Consider the following 16273-nt stretch of genomic DNA (forward strand, 5'->3'; position numbering starts at 1 on the left):
ATGTGTGGTAGGATCTTTCTTATTGATTAATGCTGTGGTGGAACTTACTGGAAAACCAGTAGGTTGGGGCTGTTCTTCATGCAGATCTGAAAATCAGTCTCGTCATAGTTCTTCTTTGGAAATCGGTGCTGTTTTTTGTACTTAGATTAAGTCCAAAACTGAATTGTTGTGCGTGGAGCTTTTGTCGATATAAGGAGGGATCCTAAGTTGAGAGTTTAGATAAAAAAAACTGTGTTTACCATGTCGTCTGAGAATTCTGCTACTTCAGAGATTTCAGGGAGCCACAATGGAATGAGTGGGGGAATGGATATGAATTTCCCCATGGTTGTTATTCCCTTTGATGGTCTGAACTACCTTGAGTGGTCTAGGGGAATAAAACTCTACATCACTGCTAGGGGGAAAATAGGATACATCAATGGGAGAGTGAAGGAACCGAAGAACGGAAGTGCTGAATATGATAGGTGGAACCAAGAGAATAGTATGGTGATGTCATGGCTCTTGGTTTCCATGCTGCCACAGGTAAGGAAAACTTTTATGTGGGCTGAAACTGCTTATGAGATATGGGAACAAGCAAAGTCCACCTAATTAGAGTAGAGACACTATGCCAAGATATACCAACTGCAAGCTGAATCCTCTACTTGTAAGCAGGGGGAGAGGAGTCTCTCGATGTACTATTCTGATTTGACATCGATATGGAAAGAACTTGATCACTACCAAAATGTGAATTGGAAGTGTGATGAAGATGCAAAGGCGTATAAGTCACTTGTATCTCAACAACGGGTCTTTGCCTTCCTCCTAGGGCTGAATCCTTCATATGAGTCCATCAGGGTGCAGATCTTGGGCAGTAAAGACTTGTCATCAGTTCAGGAGGTGTATGCCTTAGTGCAATCAGAAGAGAGTAGAAGAAGTGTGATGAATTGTGTAGAGCGGGAGTCAGTTGCCCTAGCTGTCCGGGGAAATTCAGATATAAATGTTGGAGGTGCTTTTAAGAAAGGTGACTCTCAGAAGAGAACAGATGATAAGAGTAAACTTTGGTGCACTCACTACCAGAAAACAAGACACACCAGAGATACATGTTGGGATCTCCATGGAAAGCCTAAATGGGCACAGGATTTGGGTAAGAAGTCAACACCTGATCAGGGCAAGAAACAAAGTCAGCAGAATCAGAAAAAGTATAACTTGGCTAATATGGCATCTCCAGAGACTAGTCCATTGGTAACTCAGGAGAGGAATCCCAATTCTAACCCCAAGGAAGAAATTATCAACTCCTTTCGTGACCATTTTGTTAGACAATGTATGCCCTTAGCTCCAATCAGAATGATGTACATTATGACATTTAATGTAAATGAATAAAGTATGTATTTGATTCATGTTATTATGATGTGTTTCTGTGTAATACCCTTAAACTGTACACATATGAGACTCGTGTTATTTTAGAATCTTCACAGTCGTTGGATAGATCTAGGGAGATCTATCCTGCCAAGGCTGACACTAATGTGCCGCCAAGTTGGATGGGGTGGCTTGTTTCAGCTGCCAGGGTGAGACCTGAGGTACATGTAGTGTGGGTTTTCTTGAAACCCTAAACCAGACCAGAATTCCAGTATTGCCCTGGACCTTGGAGATAAATAGGCAAAACTGGAATGTTACACCTGACCCCTAGACTTGATTATGATACTGCACTAGGTGTCGGATTGGGCTATCTTTGATATGCCAATCAGTGAGATCCTTAGAGGGGGTCAAAACCTGGGTATGTTGGGACAACCCGAGAATTCATCTGAGTGGGTGATCATATTGACAGGATCAGCCCCTTTGTCGGACAAAGTGAATGATCAGGGATGCACTCTCTCTGATGGAAACCAAAACTGCCGGCAGTCGATTGCAACCGTTGAAATTTGTTTTGCAAAATATATTTATATAGAGATATACATATATTATATATTATGGTTTCAAAATGTTTGCAAAAGATTTTAATTCCTGGGATCCATGTGAGTAGAGAGTGCAGCACTGTTACCTTGTAGCCGAGGGAGAGGACCTCTCTTGTCAGGTAGTGTTTGATCATTATGGGTTGAGAGGTTAAGTGTAAGACCATTGAGGGTAATACCAGATGGGCTAATCTTGCATCCGCCCACAGTCCTTGGGTTTTTTATAAGGTGGCTTGACCCAGGGACCATTTAGTGTAAATGTTGGGCCCATTAAGAGCCCATGGTGATGGACTCAAGGGTTCACTGTCTCCTACAGTGAATTCAGCCAGCCCTTGTAAAAGAGGCTGGGCTGAACCCATGTGGCTGATGTGTAGATCAATGTTTGGGTCCCACGCAATACAAGGATATCCAACTGGGCAGCAGTTAAGAGGCTAAGTGAGCAAATGAACTTAATGGGCCTAAAGCCCAATTCAAACTGGCTTAATGAGATTAATTAAAAGGGGGTGGTTCTGGGATTTAGATCAACAAATAGGATAAGGGATTATCCCTATCCACTCAGAGAGTCCAGATCCAAATAAAGATTTGGATTAGGAAACTCCTAATTAGATTAGGAGGGCTGATCTTTATCTGCAAATAAGATTAGGAATTATCCTTATCTCTTAAAGAGAGTCCAGATCCAAATACAAGATTTGGATTAGGAAACTCCTAATGGGATTAGGAGACACTCTCTTTAAAGGCTATAAATAGAGGAGCAGGGTGAACCTTCAAATTACAACATTCAGATCGCAGACTACAAAGAGAGAAGAATCTGCAGTTTGACTGCTCCTATTTTCTGCTCTTTCCTACTCTTGCCGCCCCTGCCAGTTCAATCTCCACCTATGGGAGTGATCAAGAAAGGTTCTTGATATTACCTTTTGGTAGAAAAGGTAATCTGAAGTCGTGCTCATTAGCCCTCCATCAGATTCTTGCTGAAGAATCAGGTTCTTGCTAAAGAACCATCTTGCTAGTTCTGCTTCATCCTGCACCGTGTCATCTTCGGTGGAAGCACTCTTTGGATCTTTCCTTGGGCATGAACACCTTCATTGGAGGTTATTGTTACTTCGTATCAAGTATATCCCTCAACTCCCTTTTGGTTTCATATCTGGTCTGGTTTAGGTTCAAGATTGAACCTTGAAAATGTAGTTTTCTAAAATAGGGAATGTGATTCCCACATGGGAGAGAGAAATTTTTGAAATTTCGCCCAACCTTCTTGCAAGGTTCGGCCATCCATATGATGGATCTCTCATCCCTTCACATTTAGAATTGTATGGTAGGACTCTCCGCCAGATGGATTCTGGTCCTACTCCCTCTACCTCTTTCGCGTCTACATCAGGTAATGCTGGCACTGCCTTCCATGTGTCATCTCATACCACTGATTCTCTTTGGGTTATTGACTCCGGAGCCTCAAACTACATGACCAGTAAGTCAAATTTATTTCAGACATATAACCTTCTCTCTGGAAGAGATAAGGTGAGACTAGCTGATGGTTCTTTCTCTACCATAGCTGGCCAAGGTACCATAACTCTCCCACTCGGCCTTACCCTTTCTAATGTATTGCATGTTCTGAAATTACCTATAAATTTGTTGTCCATTAGTAGTATAACTCACTCCTTGAACTGTTTAGTCACTTTCTTTCCGTCTTCATGTGTGTTTCTGGATTTGGCCTCAGGGAAGACGATTGGTAGAGGAAGCATGGTAGATGGTCTCTACGTGTTGGAGAATAAAGTTGGTCTTGTGGCTACAGAGTCCATGAGTTTGTCCAGTGAGAATCGAGCCTATTTATGGCACAGTCATCTTGGTCATCTTTCTTTTGAGTCATTAAAAGTTATGTTCCCAAAGTTGTTTGAGTCCTTGTTGTAAAGAGACTGGGTCGAATGGGCCCTAACAGCCTTTCGTGTGATATCCTTTATTTTATGTTGATGGGCCTCACTTAATGGGCCTGTTATTTGTTCTTAATTTATTTTCTTTATGTAACTGCCAAACTGGCCGCCCACTTAAGGGTATACTTGTCATCATCAATTTTTTAGAGATTAATAAAATAGGGTTAGAGGAGAAGGGTGATTAATTCGACTTCTTCTTCTCTTACCTCTTCTCTTCGCCATCTTCCTCTCTTATACAGTTATTCAGATCTGTTCTATTCTGCTAATCACTAAGTTTAATCTTGATATTAGAGGACTGATTTACATCTTGTTATCAGAGCAGGTTCAGTTCCTCTTCCTTCTTTTTTCTTTGTTCCTGTACACTCTAAAATCAAGAGAGTGTATGGAGAGATAGGTTATCTATAGTATAGAGAATCACTTGCCTAGTTGGTAGAAGGGTTTGGAGAGTTTAGTTCTGGCCAGATTTTGCCAAGAAGTGATGTTGTTTTGTTGCTACCCAAAACCCTCGCCGACTAGAGATTTTCGAGGTTACCAAGAAAGGTGAAGCTTGGGTGTGGCGCTCTGTGCTTGGAAGGTGTCTTGTAACTGCTAAAGGAGGGCAGTTCAGGTTTGGAAGAGTTTGGGTTAGTCTGGTGGGTGCGGCAGTGTCTTCTCTCTTCCTCTCATCTGCTGGACAGAGCAAAACCCTCGTTTTTCAAGCACCCAAGTTCTGGTTTGACTTCAAGTAAGTTTACATAGTCAAAATTTTCTGTTCTTTGATTTCCGTTTGATTAATGGAGGCATACGGAAGTGAGTTCAAGCAGGTGCCAGTTTCTAGACCTGCTTCAGTAGATTCTGTTTTGACTAGTGTTACCACAATTAAGCTAGATGGGACGAACTATCTTGCTTGGGCACAGTCTATAAAAATCTATGTTTGTAGTAGAGGAAAACTTGGGTATCTCACAGGCAGCAAGGTGAAACCCGAAGAGACAGACCCTTAATTTGAAAGATGGATGCAAGAGAACTATACTGTTATAGGATGGTTAGTCAACTCTATGCAACCCCATATAAGCTAGCACTATCTCTGGATGTCTTCAGCTAAGGAGATATGGGACAGTATAACTGAGACCTATTCACAGAAACTAAATGTAGCCAGAGCATACAAATTGAAAAGTGATGTGAAAAAACTGAGACAGGGGGAGAAGAGTGTGGCAATCTACTACTCTATACTAAAATCCCTATGGCAGGAAATTGATGTTATGGAGACAGTGATGTGGGAGAGTAAAAAGGATGCTAAAATGTATAGAAAGCTAGTGGAGAGAAATAGGGTGTTTGAGTTTCTCACTGGACTCAACCTCTGAGTTTAATATTATCAAACAGAACATTTTGGCCAGGGATGAGGTTACTCTTTCACAGGCATATGCTATGATAACTAGTGAGGAGAGTAGGCAGCAGGTGCAGTTTGTAGAGTCCATCTACAGAACATTTTGCACATGCGGGAATGAAACCGAAGGGCTCTACTGAGAAAAGAGAACAGATGTGTGAATATTGCAAGAAACCACGACATACAAAGGACACCTGCTGGAAGCTTCATCCTGAACTTCTTCCTGATAGGTTTAAGAACAAAAATAACCCTAAGAAGGGCAGTCAGGTGGGAAAATCCAAGACTGCTAATGCTGCTACAGTGCCTGAAGGGGGAAGTAAGGAAAGCGAAGAAAAATCAACTATTGAGCAATTGGCTGCAATGAAGCTGGATTTTGAGAAGTATGGGAGGCTCCTAAATCACTTGGAAGCTACAGTTTCTTCAACTCACCCTTCCAACAGTACATCATCTTCATTGGCTTTTGCTCACTCAGGTACTCGTGCTTCTGTGAATCATGCTTCAGCTTCAGATAATCATAAAATCCCTTGGATTATTGATTCCGGTACATCAGACCATATGACCAGCCTATCTAACCTGTTTTGCTCATATCACCTCCTCTCTGGGAAAGAGAAAATATCCCTTGCCGATGGGTCCCTTGCCCCCATCTCTAGTAAAGGTGATATAAAGACCTCTGACACCCTATTCTTATCTTCTATTCTTCATGTCCCTAAGCTTAACACAAACCTCTTATCTGTTAGTAGCTTAACAAAGTCAATGAATTGCAGCATAACTTTCTTTCCCACTCATTGTGTTTTTCAGGACCTGCAATCTCGGAGGATGATTGGGAGTGGCCATGAGGCGAACGGAATATACTTGCTGGACACACCAGATCAAGCTTTGGGACCAACTCATGGAGTTACCTTAGAGTCGGTCGTGTCAGAGTCTATTAACAAAATTTTATTATGTCATTTTCGGTTTGGTCACTTGTCCTTTTCTACTTTGAGTCATTTGTTCCCAGATATGTTTAAAGGAGTGTCTTTATCGAGTCTTCATTGTGAATCATGTGAGCTGGCAAAGCATTGTAGACATTCCTATTCAATTAGCAATAAAAGATCATTTTCTCCTTTCCATATTGTTCACTCTGATGTGTGGGGGCCATATCACATGCCAACCATGGGGGGTTACAGGTGCTTTATCCTTTTTATCTCATGCCAACCATGGGGGCCATATCACATGCCAACCATTCCTATTCAAAGCATTGTAGATGTTACACTTGGATTTATCTCATGAAATCCAGGGATGAAGTACCAGCTATTGTGAAAAATTTTCATGAACTCATCCTCACCCAATTTAATACCCGTATCAAAATATTACACTCTGACAATGCTAAGGAGTATTTTGAGAGAACCCTCTCCACCTATCTTGAAACTTTTGGGGTTATTCATCAAAGTTCTTGTTCCTACACTCCACAACAAAACGGGGTGGCGGAAAGAAAGAACAGGTATGTGGTTGAGGTTGCCAGATCCCTCTTATTTGCATCCCATGTTCCTATAAAGTTTTGGGGAGATGTTGTTCTTACTGCTACCTTTCTGATCAACCGTATGCCCTCCCGGGTCTTTGGCTTTAAAACCCCTTTTAGTCTTCTCTTCCCGGATCAGGATCTCTTTTCTCTTCCTCTTCGTGTGTTTGGGTGTATTTGCTATGTGCATATTCATAGTCACCAAAGGCACAAGTTTGAACCTAAGGCTCATAAGTGCGTGTTTCTGGGATATGCTTCCACACAGAAGGGTTATTGTTGTTTTGATCCAGTTCGTGGCACCCGCTTTGTATCTCGGGATGTCACCTTTGCAGAGTTGACTCCCTTCTTTAGTATTCCTCCTGAGGAGGAGAAATCTGATGAGTACTTTGCTATGTCTCCAGCTGTTCCTCTTCCCATCCCTTGTGAGCCCGATCATGGGGTGTCCACCTCTTCCACTGGACCTACCCTGATGTCCCTGCTGAAGCAGAATACAGGGCACTCTTGTCAGTGAGTCAGTTATAGTGTCAGACATGTCAATTGAGTAAACATTGTAGAAGTTCTTTTCCTTTGAGTAATAAAAGATCTGAATTTCCATTTCATATTGTTTATTCTGATGTTTGGGGCCCTGTTACTCTACCTACTGAGGCTGGATATAAGTACTTCATTACCTTGATTGATGATTACTCTAGATACACTTGGGTTTACCCTACGCGATCTAGAGATGAAGTGCCAAAAATTGTGAAAGACTTTCAACGCATGGTGTTCACTCAGTTCCAAACTGAAATCCATATCTTCCAGTTGAACAATGCGAAGGAATACTTCCATGGAGATCTCACGGAGTTTTCTGCTTCGAGTGGGTCACTTCAACAAAGCTCTTGTGCTAGGACACCCCAACAAAACGGTATTGCTAAACGAAAGAACCGTCACCTTCTCGAAGTAGCTCGTGGCTGATTAATTCATATAAATGTGCCAAAATGTTTTTGGATGGATGCAGTTTTGTATGCTACATACATCATCAACCGTATGCCATCTCGGTTACTAGAGTATAAGGCCCCACATCAGCTTCTGTTTCCTATAGCTCCGTTGTCCACCATTTCGATGCATGTTTTTGGGTGTCGTTGCTTTGTCCATAACTTGTCCCCTACTCGAGGTAAGCTTGATCCTCGGGTTATTCCTTATGTTTTCCTTGGTTAAACTTTATCTCAAAAGGGGTACCGTTGCTATGATCCTACCTCTCGCAAGTACTATGTCTCCATTGATGTATCCTTCTTTGAGAATCAACCTTTCATCTCGGTTTTTCCTCAGGGGGAGAGTAGGGTTGAGGAGAAACAGGTGGCTCAAACTCAACTACCTCCTTTACCCGATCCTCCTCCATTCCGTGTCTTCCATCGTCGCCATAAAAGCCAGTAGAGCTCAAGAGTCGTGGAACCTGACACTATGCAACCAACATCAACGGATTCGCCAGAGGCAGATCCTTCTCATCAGCCAGATACACTTGCTCCTATTGATATGCCTGTTCCTCTCAATGTTGATTCCCCTATCATCAATGATCTTGATGTTCCTATTGCTAAGAGAAAGGGTGTTAGATCTTGTACCACTAATCATCCTATCTCTAATTTTGTGTCCTATGATCACATTTCACCTTCATTCCATGCATTCCTCTCTTCTGTGGACAGTGTCCTCGTTCTTAAGAATGTGGCAGAAGCTTTATCTAAACCTAAATGGATAGATGCAATGCAAGAAGAAATTGATGCATTACACAAAAATGGCACTTGGGAGTTGGTGGATTTTCCTGAAGGGAAGGAACCAATGGGTTCCAAGTGGGTGTTCACAGTGAAACACAAGGCTGATGGAACTGTTGAAAGGTATAAGGCTAGACTGGTAGCAAGAGGTTTTACACAGGTATATAGAGTGGACTATGCAGAGACTTTTCCTCCAATAGCCAAGATGAACTCTATCAGGATTCTTCTTTCATTGGCAACAAATCTTGACTGGGAACTTCACCAATTGGACATCAAAAATGCTTTCTTGAATGGTGACTTGGAAGAGGAAGTGTACATGACGCAACCTCTAGGATTTTGTGCCAAAGGCAGTGAACAAAAAGTGTGCAGGTTAAAAAAATCTTTATATGGGTTGAAACAATCACCTCAGGCTTGGTTTAGTATGTTCCACTTAGCAGTTCAACAGATGGGGTTCAAACAATGTCAGTCAGATCACACTTTATTTGTGAAAAAAGGTGAAGGGAAAATTGCAGCTCTAATTGTGTATGTGGATGACATAGTGATTACAGGAGATTGGGAGGCTGAAATACGGAGACTAAAAAAGTTCTTAGCCACTCAATTTGAGGTGAAAGATCTAGGCCCCTTACGTTATTTCCGTGGAATTGAAGTTGCCCGCTCTCACAAGGGCATCTTTATTTCCCAATGGAAATATGTACTAGATCTACTAGAAGATACAGGCAAGTTGGGGGTAAAACAAATTGACTCACCAATTGAATCTAATCATCGGCTAGGAGACAGTTAGGGAGAGTTTTTGAAAGATGTGAAGAAGTTCCAAAGACTCGTAGGGAGACTCTTGTATTTGTCTATGACCAGGCTTAATATTGCTTAAGTAGTGGGTGTCCTTAGTCAGTTCATGCACAATCCTAGGGCAACTCACTTTGAAGCTGCAGAGAGGATCCTTAGATACCTCAAGAAGTTTCCCGGAGCTGGTTTGTTGTTCCAGAAACATGGGCACTTAAAGGTGGAAGTATATACTGATGTTGTGATTGGGCAGGAGCAGTTGATGACCAAAAGTCTACCAGTGGGTATTGTGCCTCTGTAGGAGGAAATCTGGTTACATGGAGAAGTAAAAAACAAAGTGTGGTGGCTAGATCTAGTGCTGAAGCAAAATATAGAGCGATGTCTCATGGGGTTGCTGAAATCATGTGGATAAGAAATTTGTTAGGTGAACTGGGTTTTGCAGTGAGCAACCCTATGTCACTCTACTGTGACAATAAAGCTGCCATCAATATTGCTGTTAATCTAGTCCTGCACGATAGGACGAAACACATTGAAGTGGACAAGCATTTTATTAGAGAGAAACTTGTAAATGGAGAAGTGTGTACTCCATATGTCAGCTCAGAAGATCAACTTGCAGATATCTTCACCAAAGGTCTTCATCATGTGTGGCACAATGATTTGTGTGACAAGTTGGGCATGATTGACATCTATGCTCCAACTTGAGGGGGAGTGTTGAAATAATTTAGTTATTTGTGTTAGGGTGTGTTTGGCTAGTTAAAGCCTTTTATTTATTTTCTATTATTGTACTCACTTACAGCAGGGGCACAAGAGTCTTTTCCCTTCTTATTTCTTCCACCCTATATAATATAATAGAAGTTGGCGCCGCCAGTACTGTTCCATTGCTCCAAACCTTTTCTTCTTCTCTTCTCTACTTCCTCATTTTTCAATCGGACTTATTGCCAAGAGATTCAATAGACAAAGGTCTTCTAACATGTATTTGGGAAGGACAAAAGGAGAGGCAAGGATGGTATTCACATTGGGTATGGAGGATTAGCAAAGAGGAGAAAAAGAGGTGGAGTTATAGGGGAGAAGGTTTGTCTTGGAAGATTTTATGGTGAGAAGAATGGGATAATAGGGCCAAATGAGAAAGTTTATTTTTATATGTTGTTGGTGGTTTTGGTTGCTTGAAGTGTGGGTATGGTTCTTGATCAAAGAGAGGCCAAGGTGTCAATCTCTGCAAGTAGTGGTCCCTTTGCTGGTCCAAATTTGCAATTTGAGTCTATTGTATGTAGTTTGATTGTATGTATTTGGGATTGGTTATGGTGGTGGTTACCCTTCGTCAGAAGCAATCAGAGTGATTGTTGTTATTCTTATCCTTAGTGGTTGATTCCTTTTAACCTAATGCTGATCTTCTTTTAGTGATTCTTTTTCTTTACTATGAAAAAAAAGTATCATTAGGAGATCAATACATCCACTGGGATGAGACATTCAAGCTCGGTACTAATACATGCCTCCCCAAGGAAATGCATTAATAGCCATAGCCTCCAAATAATGCCACCAAGCTAACCAACAAAAAATGGATCTTTTTTATCAGTGCACAGGCTCTATGGTAGTTAAGGGATAAAATCACATCCAGAATACCACAAAGGATAAAATGACTCTTTTTGATAGATAACTGATTTTATTAAAAGAGCATCAAAAAGTATATACAAAGCTTATATACAGACCCAAAGATTGGTGAACCATCCACCTATCCTCATAGAAATTTTCTTTAAAATTGAGTCCAAAACATCTGTTCCCTATTCACAGATCCAACACATTCTAGCATGCTAAAACAGCTTCCACAAGTCGGCCAAAAATTATAAGAACATCCAAATCTATTTATCAAGCATGAAGCCTAAAGCCATCTATGAACAGGTACCTCTATTTATCAATGGTGCACTCTAGATTTATCTACTACGGTTCCCACACTACCAAGTTTTTTTAACCAATTTTACTTTTCTAATCCATGACAGCAAAGAAAATCCAAGGAGTGCATAACAATATCTAGATGAGGTGGCATTCTAATCCATGACAGCAAAGAAAATCCAAGGAGTGCATAACAATATCTAGATGAGGTGGCAACCACTTCTAATATGCCTAGAAGAAAGAGATAACAAAGCAGAAAAGGCAAGCACACCTTGTTCAACAAGAATATAGCATAAGCTGCTCTAGTCGTATCTTGGCCTTCTAGGAAGAGAGGAAATTCTGTAGGCTTATAATCTGCGGAAGGTAATAAATTTGGCGTTGAATCGGACACTGGATCAATTGAAGGTGCATTGTCTATGATACATGAGTATGAACCTCCAAAGCGAAGAGGGTATCGCAAACGAACATCTAAGTAAGAAGCAATAAGTGAAACTGCCTGCAAGGCAACCAAACTAACAAATTACTCCAGCACAAAATTCCAAATTTCATTGGTGAATCAAAAGAAATTCTACCACTCGTACATATCATTTTTTATTGTTAATTCATATATATCATATTAACTAGAAAATTAAACGTAATAACTACATTCTCGATACAACATACCAAAAAAGAAAAAAAAATAGAAAAAAAATGTTTGGCATTGATCTATAGAAAATGAGAATAGTTTGAGAGAGAAAAAAACAAAAAGAACAACTAGCAAGAAGAATTTGCAATTGGATTATTTCATGTCAAGGAACATATCTATACTCACATGTGCAACATATCCCAAAGAACTTGCAGATTTCTTAACCTCTTCCTTACTGAAAAATTTCATCATCTTCAAAGAATGTGAAGTATGTTCCAGACCCAAAATGGTCAAGGATCTTGGATCAAGAGGTTTTGAGGAATTCCCTGCAAAATAAATATTTATCAGTATTTATCTTCAAATAATTTTTTGCTAATAAATCAAAAAGAAAAAATTTAATTAAAGAGAAAGAAAATGCAACTAGGTGACAAGATATCACCCATAAGATAGCTTGGGTTAACAGGGCTCAACCCAAGCTTTTCCATGATTTTTTTTTATGAGCAAAGAAATTCATTTATTAAATTAAATATTTGAAAATAAGTTACAGGTATATGGACCCCATAAATACTAGGTTACTACAATGCCCAAAATAAGGATGGTCTACTAGTTCCCTGCTTGGCTAACACATCGGCCAACCCATTTTCTTCCCTTTTAACCCATCTTTAATAGAGTTATATTTCTTTGAAAGTTGGTCAATCTGTCTGAAAATGAATCTGAGTTTCCAGGGTGCTGACTCAATTTGTTTTGTTCATGTTACGACCAGAAGGGAGTCTCCTTCAATTTCCAATTTTCTTGCCCCTAATTGTTCAGCAAATTTCAGTCCTTGCAACAGTGCTTTTGATCCAACCTGAATTGAGTCACCAAAACCGATTGATCCTGAGAATAAGGCCATCACTACTCCTTGATGATTTCGAAAACTCCCCCTTTTCCTACTCTTCCTGGATTTCCAAATTAAACTTGGTGGTTTCCACTCCATTCTTATATTTTCTCTATGTGGTTCTGAGAGTGCCACTTCTCTCCAATTTCATGGAAAGTTCCAAGGTTTTAACCCAATGTACTGATCTGATTTTAATGGCTTCAATCACCTCCTCTAAGGATTTACTTTTCTCATTGAAGACCCTCTGATTTCTTTCCTCCCAAATAGACCAAACCAAGGCTACAAGTACTACCTTCCACATACATCTTCCCCTTTTCTTTTGTTGCCTCAGGAAATTTGGGTTGAAAAGGCTCACTTCTCCTTGTGGGGGAGCCCATATGCAACCAAAGAGAGAACAGAAATAGTCCCAAATATAAGAAACAAATGAGAAAAAGAAAAGTAAGTGAGAAAGGGTTTCACCACAAGCCTTGCAAAGAACACACATATGGGGAGAAAGGCAAATATTTGGTCTTCTTTTCTGTAGCATGTCACAGGTGTTTTCCATCCCTAAGAACATTTCCCAACAAAGAGCTTCTACTTTAGGAGGAATTGGTTTGCACCAAATTTCTCTCACAAGGAGATTTACCCCCACTGAGTCCAATTAGGCAAGCACGTTAAAGAAAGAAACACGAAAAAACAAGCCAGCGGAAGTTGGATGCCAAATTCTTTTATCAAGGCCATTTTGATCCAGGTAAACCACTTCCAATTTTGAAAAAAGGACAAGGAGAGAATCACACCCATTGTCTCTTAAGCCCCTTCTGAACCCTAAGTCTCAATTGATCTCAGTTTCTGAGAGTGCAGCGACCCTAGCTATAGTTCATCTGTTCAAGCCTTTAGGTTTGATAGAGAGTAAAGATTAGGGAATTGCAAGCAAAGTGGTTAGTCCCCAAGACAAAGGTTTTCCAGATTAAAATCTTATTCCCACACCCAACATCAAGACAGATGAAATTAATAAATAAAGGCAAGATTTCAGAGATTTCTTTCCAGGGGAAATTTGAAGCTGCATTAGCTGCTACTTTTGCATCACAGTCATTATCTACTGCATCATGAATGCTTTCAATGACCCTGTGCCACAATCTATCTTCCTCACGGGGAAACCACCACAACCATTTCCCTAGTAGAGTTGTATTTCTCTTCATTAAACCACCACAATCTATCTTCCTCACTGGGGGTTCTTCGCTCGCTCACCGAAGCTCTGAGAACCCCCAATTTGGTGTTCATTCATTCATCCTAATAAAATGTCTTCTTAAAAAGCAATTAAAACTATAAAATCATTATTTTTTGTGTGAAAATTAAGAATTTAAGACCTAACGTGGACTTGTTTGGGCTTGCCTCGAGGGGCCTGGCACAAAGCCGGCTCATAGAATCAGGAATGTAATATGTTTTACACATTAGCTATGTGAAGTACTGCAATTGAGTGAAAAAAGAAATTAGAGGTTTTACATGCTTAAAAATGTTTTATATGTTTGATTTTATTTTTAAATTCTCATTTGAATATGCTTTACATCTTATGTTTATGTATTTTAATTTTAGATAATAGGTTTTTTAAAACATTATTTTAAAATTTTAGTTTATATTTTTTTATTAATATTATGTTTAATATTTTTTTTGATTTTTTGAATTTTTTTGGCATTTTTTTGAATTTTCTAACATTTTTCTTTATTTTTTAGCATTTTTTTTAATTTTTGCACCTTGTATCAAAAAGACGTGCGCCTCGCCTTGCACCTTAGGCACAAATTGACCCCTGCGCCTTGTGTTTTTAAAACACTGAACTTTCCTAATTGGACTGAACCAAACCGAGTGCAACCCATGCATGCATTATTTCTTAGGTTTTATTAACTATTTTTAGATAATATTGAAGCCAAAAGAGCTACGGAGGATGGACAACCCCTATTGTGTAGCCCAATGAAAATTTTGATAGTGTATTAGCAGTTTTTAAGGTTGCTTGGCCTAGCCCAACCCACACTTAAGTGTAATAATATTTGTTTGGGCCTACAAGCTTTGCCCATGTTAATTATAAAACTATGTTTCTTTTGCAAATTAAATTTTTTATTTAATTCTAGTATAGTATAAAAATATATAACATTTCCATATATATTAATATAAAATTTGTTATCTAAATATTATATAATAATGTTTACCATATATGCATATAACTTCCAGGTTGAGCTTATTAGGGGTTTGCTTAGCTTGGACCCTATCTACTAGGGTCGTCATTAAACTTTGAAAGTTCGACACCCAATTAAACTTCGAATCCGATCATCCTAGATTTGGATTCTAGAACTTGCATCTAGTTAATAATGTGGATTTAATCCTATCCAATTTGATTAAAATCCACACCTAATAAAAAATTATTGTTTTGTATATGTAGTATAATTATTGTATACACAGATATTATGTGTAATTATACATATATGCATTTAGAGTTTAAAATTCAAAATCCAACATAATAATAACCAAATGTGGATGCAGATCTAGAAATTTCATAATTGGATGTTGATGTGGATTTAACTGGATTTGATTTGAATATCGTTTACAACCCTACTACCCACATTATATGTGGGCTTGGTGGATATTTGAGCTAGACCTAACTCAAAAGAAAATAGTGGCTTGAGCATGAATTTATAGATTTAACAGGATTACGCCAAGTTATAAATGATTTGTTACATTTTATTATTAATTTTAATTATCCCATCAATACTAATTTTTATTAATTTCTTAGCTTTTAATAATTGCTAGATAAAAGCTGCTAAAATTTATAGCCCTACTGCGATCTGAGCTAGACCCAACTTAGAAGAAAATATTTGCTTGAGCCCAAGGTTGGGCTAAGTTATAAATGGAATGCAAATGGTCTATTTTATTATTTATTATTAATTTTAATTACCCTATTAATATTAGTTATATTTAAATAGAATTAAATTGTATTTTAATTTTTTAATTTATGAACTACTAATTTTTATTAATTTCTTAACTTTTAATAGTTGCTAGTAAAAACTTGCTAAAATTTAGTAATTTTTATTAATTATAGTTATCAGGTTTCAAATTTTATATTATTATTATATTAGTATTTATTATTTTATATATTTATTATCTAGATTACAATTATTTTTTTTGTATGTCTTGTATCACACGCTATGGGGTTTCTAGATGAACTGGAACCATTTTCGAAAATGGGTCAACACAGACCTGTTTAGCTTGTCTTTTTTGTTTGAGTGATAAAATGGGTTCTACATTTTAAATTTTCATTATTTTTCATTTTAGATCATTTTTAATGGGTCCTTTATTTTATGTAAGTCTCTTGAGCACTATGCACAATAAAGGTTTCAACTCATAGAAATTATTAATTTTAATTAGTGTTTTCAAAACCAGAAAAAATAGGAACCAGTCAGCTGAACAGTTTTGTTTCACCCCAAAGCCGCTTTTTGACTAAATACCGTTGATTTGGTCAGTGAACCGCTACCCCGAGTGATCGAACCGTCAACCCAGACAACGATTGGACCGAAAGGTCAAACCGTTCGACTTGGGGTTTGGTCCCCAGAACAGTTCCCTATACGATATGGTTTTAAAAACCTTGATTTTAACAATATTATTAATTAATTTATTAAAAATGCATTTATACAT

At 38.8% G+C, this 16273-nt stretch overlaps 1 protein-coding gene across 2 annotated transcripts in view; it reads right to left on the reverse strand.

The window, feature by feature from the left end:
- Positions 1-16273, reverse strand: part of LOC104609403 (vacuolar protein sorting 38-like) — an 83842-nt gene that overhangs the window by 23342 nt on the left and 44227 nt on the right. For both annotated transcript variants that reach the window (XM_010275697.3, XM_010275698.2), the window contains exons 4-5: positions 11923-12062; positions 11383-11607 (exon numbers count right to left, since the gene is read on the reverse strand). In XM_010275697.3, the coding sequence (XP_010273999.1) occupies positions 11383-11607; positions 11923-12062 (365 nt within the window). The remainder of the gene's footprint in view (positions 1-11382; positions 11608-11922; positions 12063-16273) is intronic.

Source organism: Nelumbo nucifera, chromosome 3 (genome assembly GCF_055504915.1).
Source record: "Nelumbo nucifera cultivar China Antique chromosome 3, China Antique-T2T, whole genome shotgun sequence".
In the NCBI taxonomy this organism is placed as follows: Eukaryota; Viridiplantae; Streptophyta; class Magnoliopsida; order Proteales; family Nelumbonaceae; genus Nelumbo; species Nelumbo nucifera.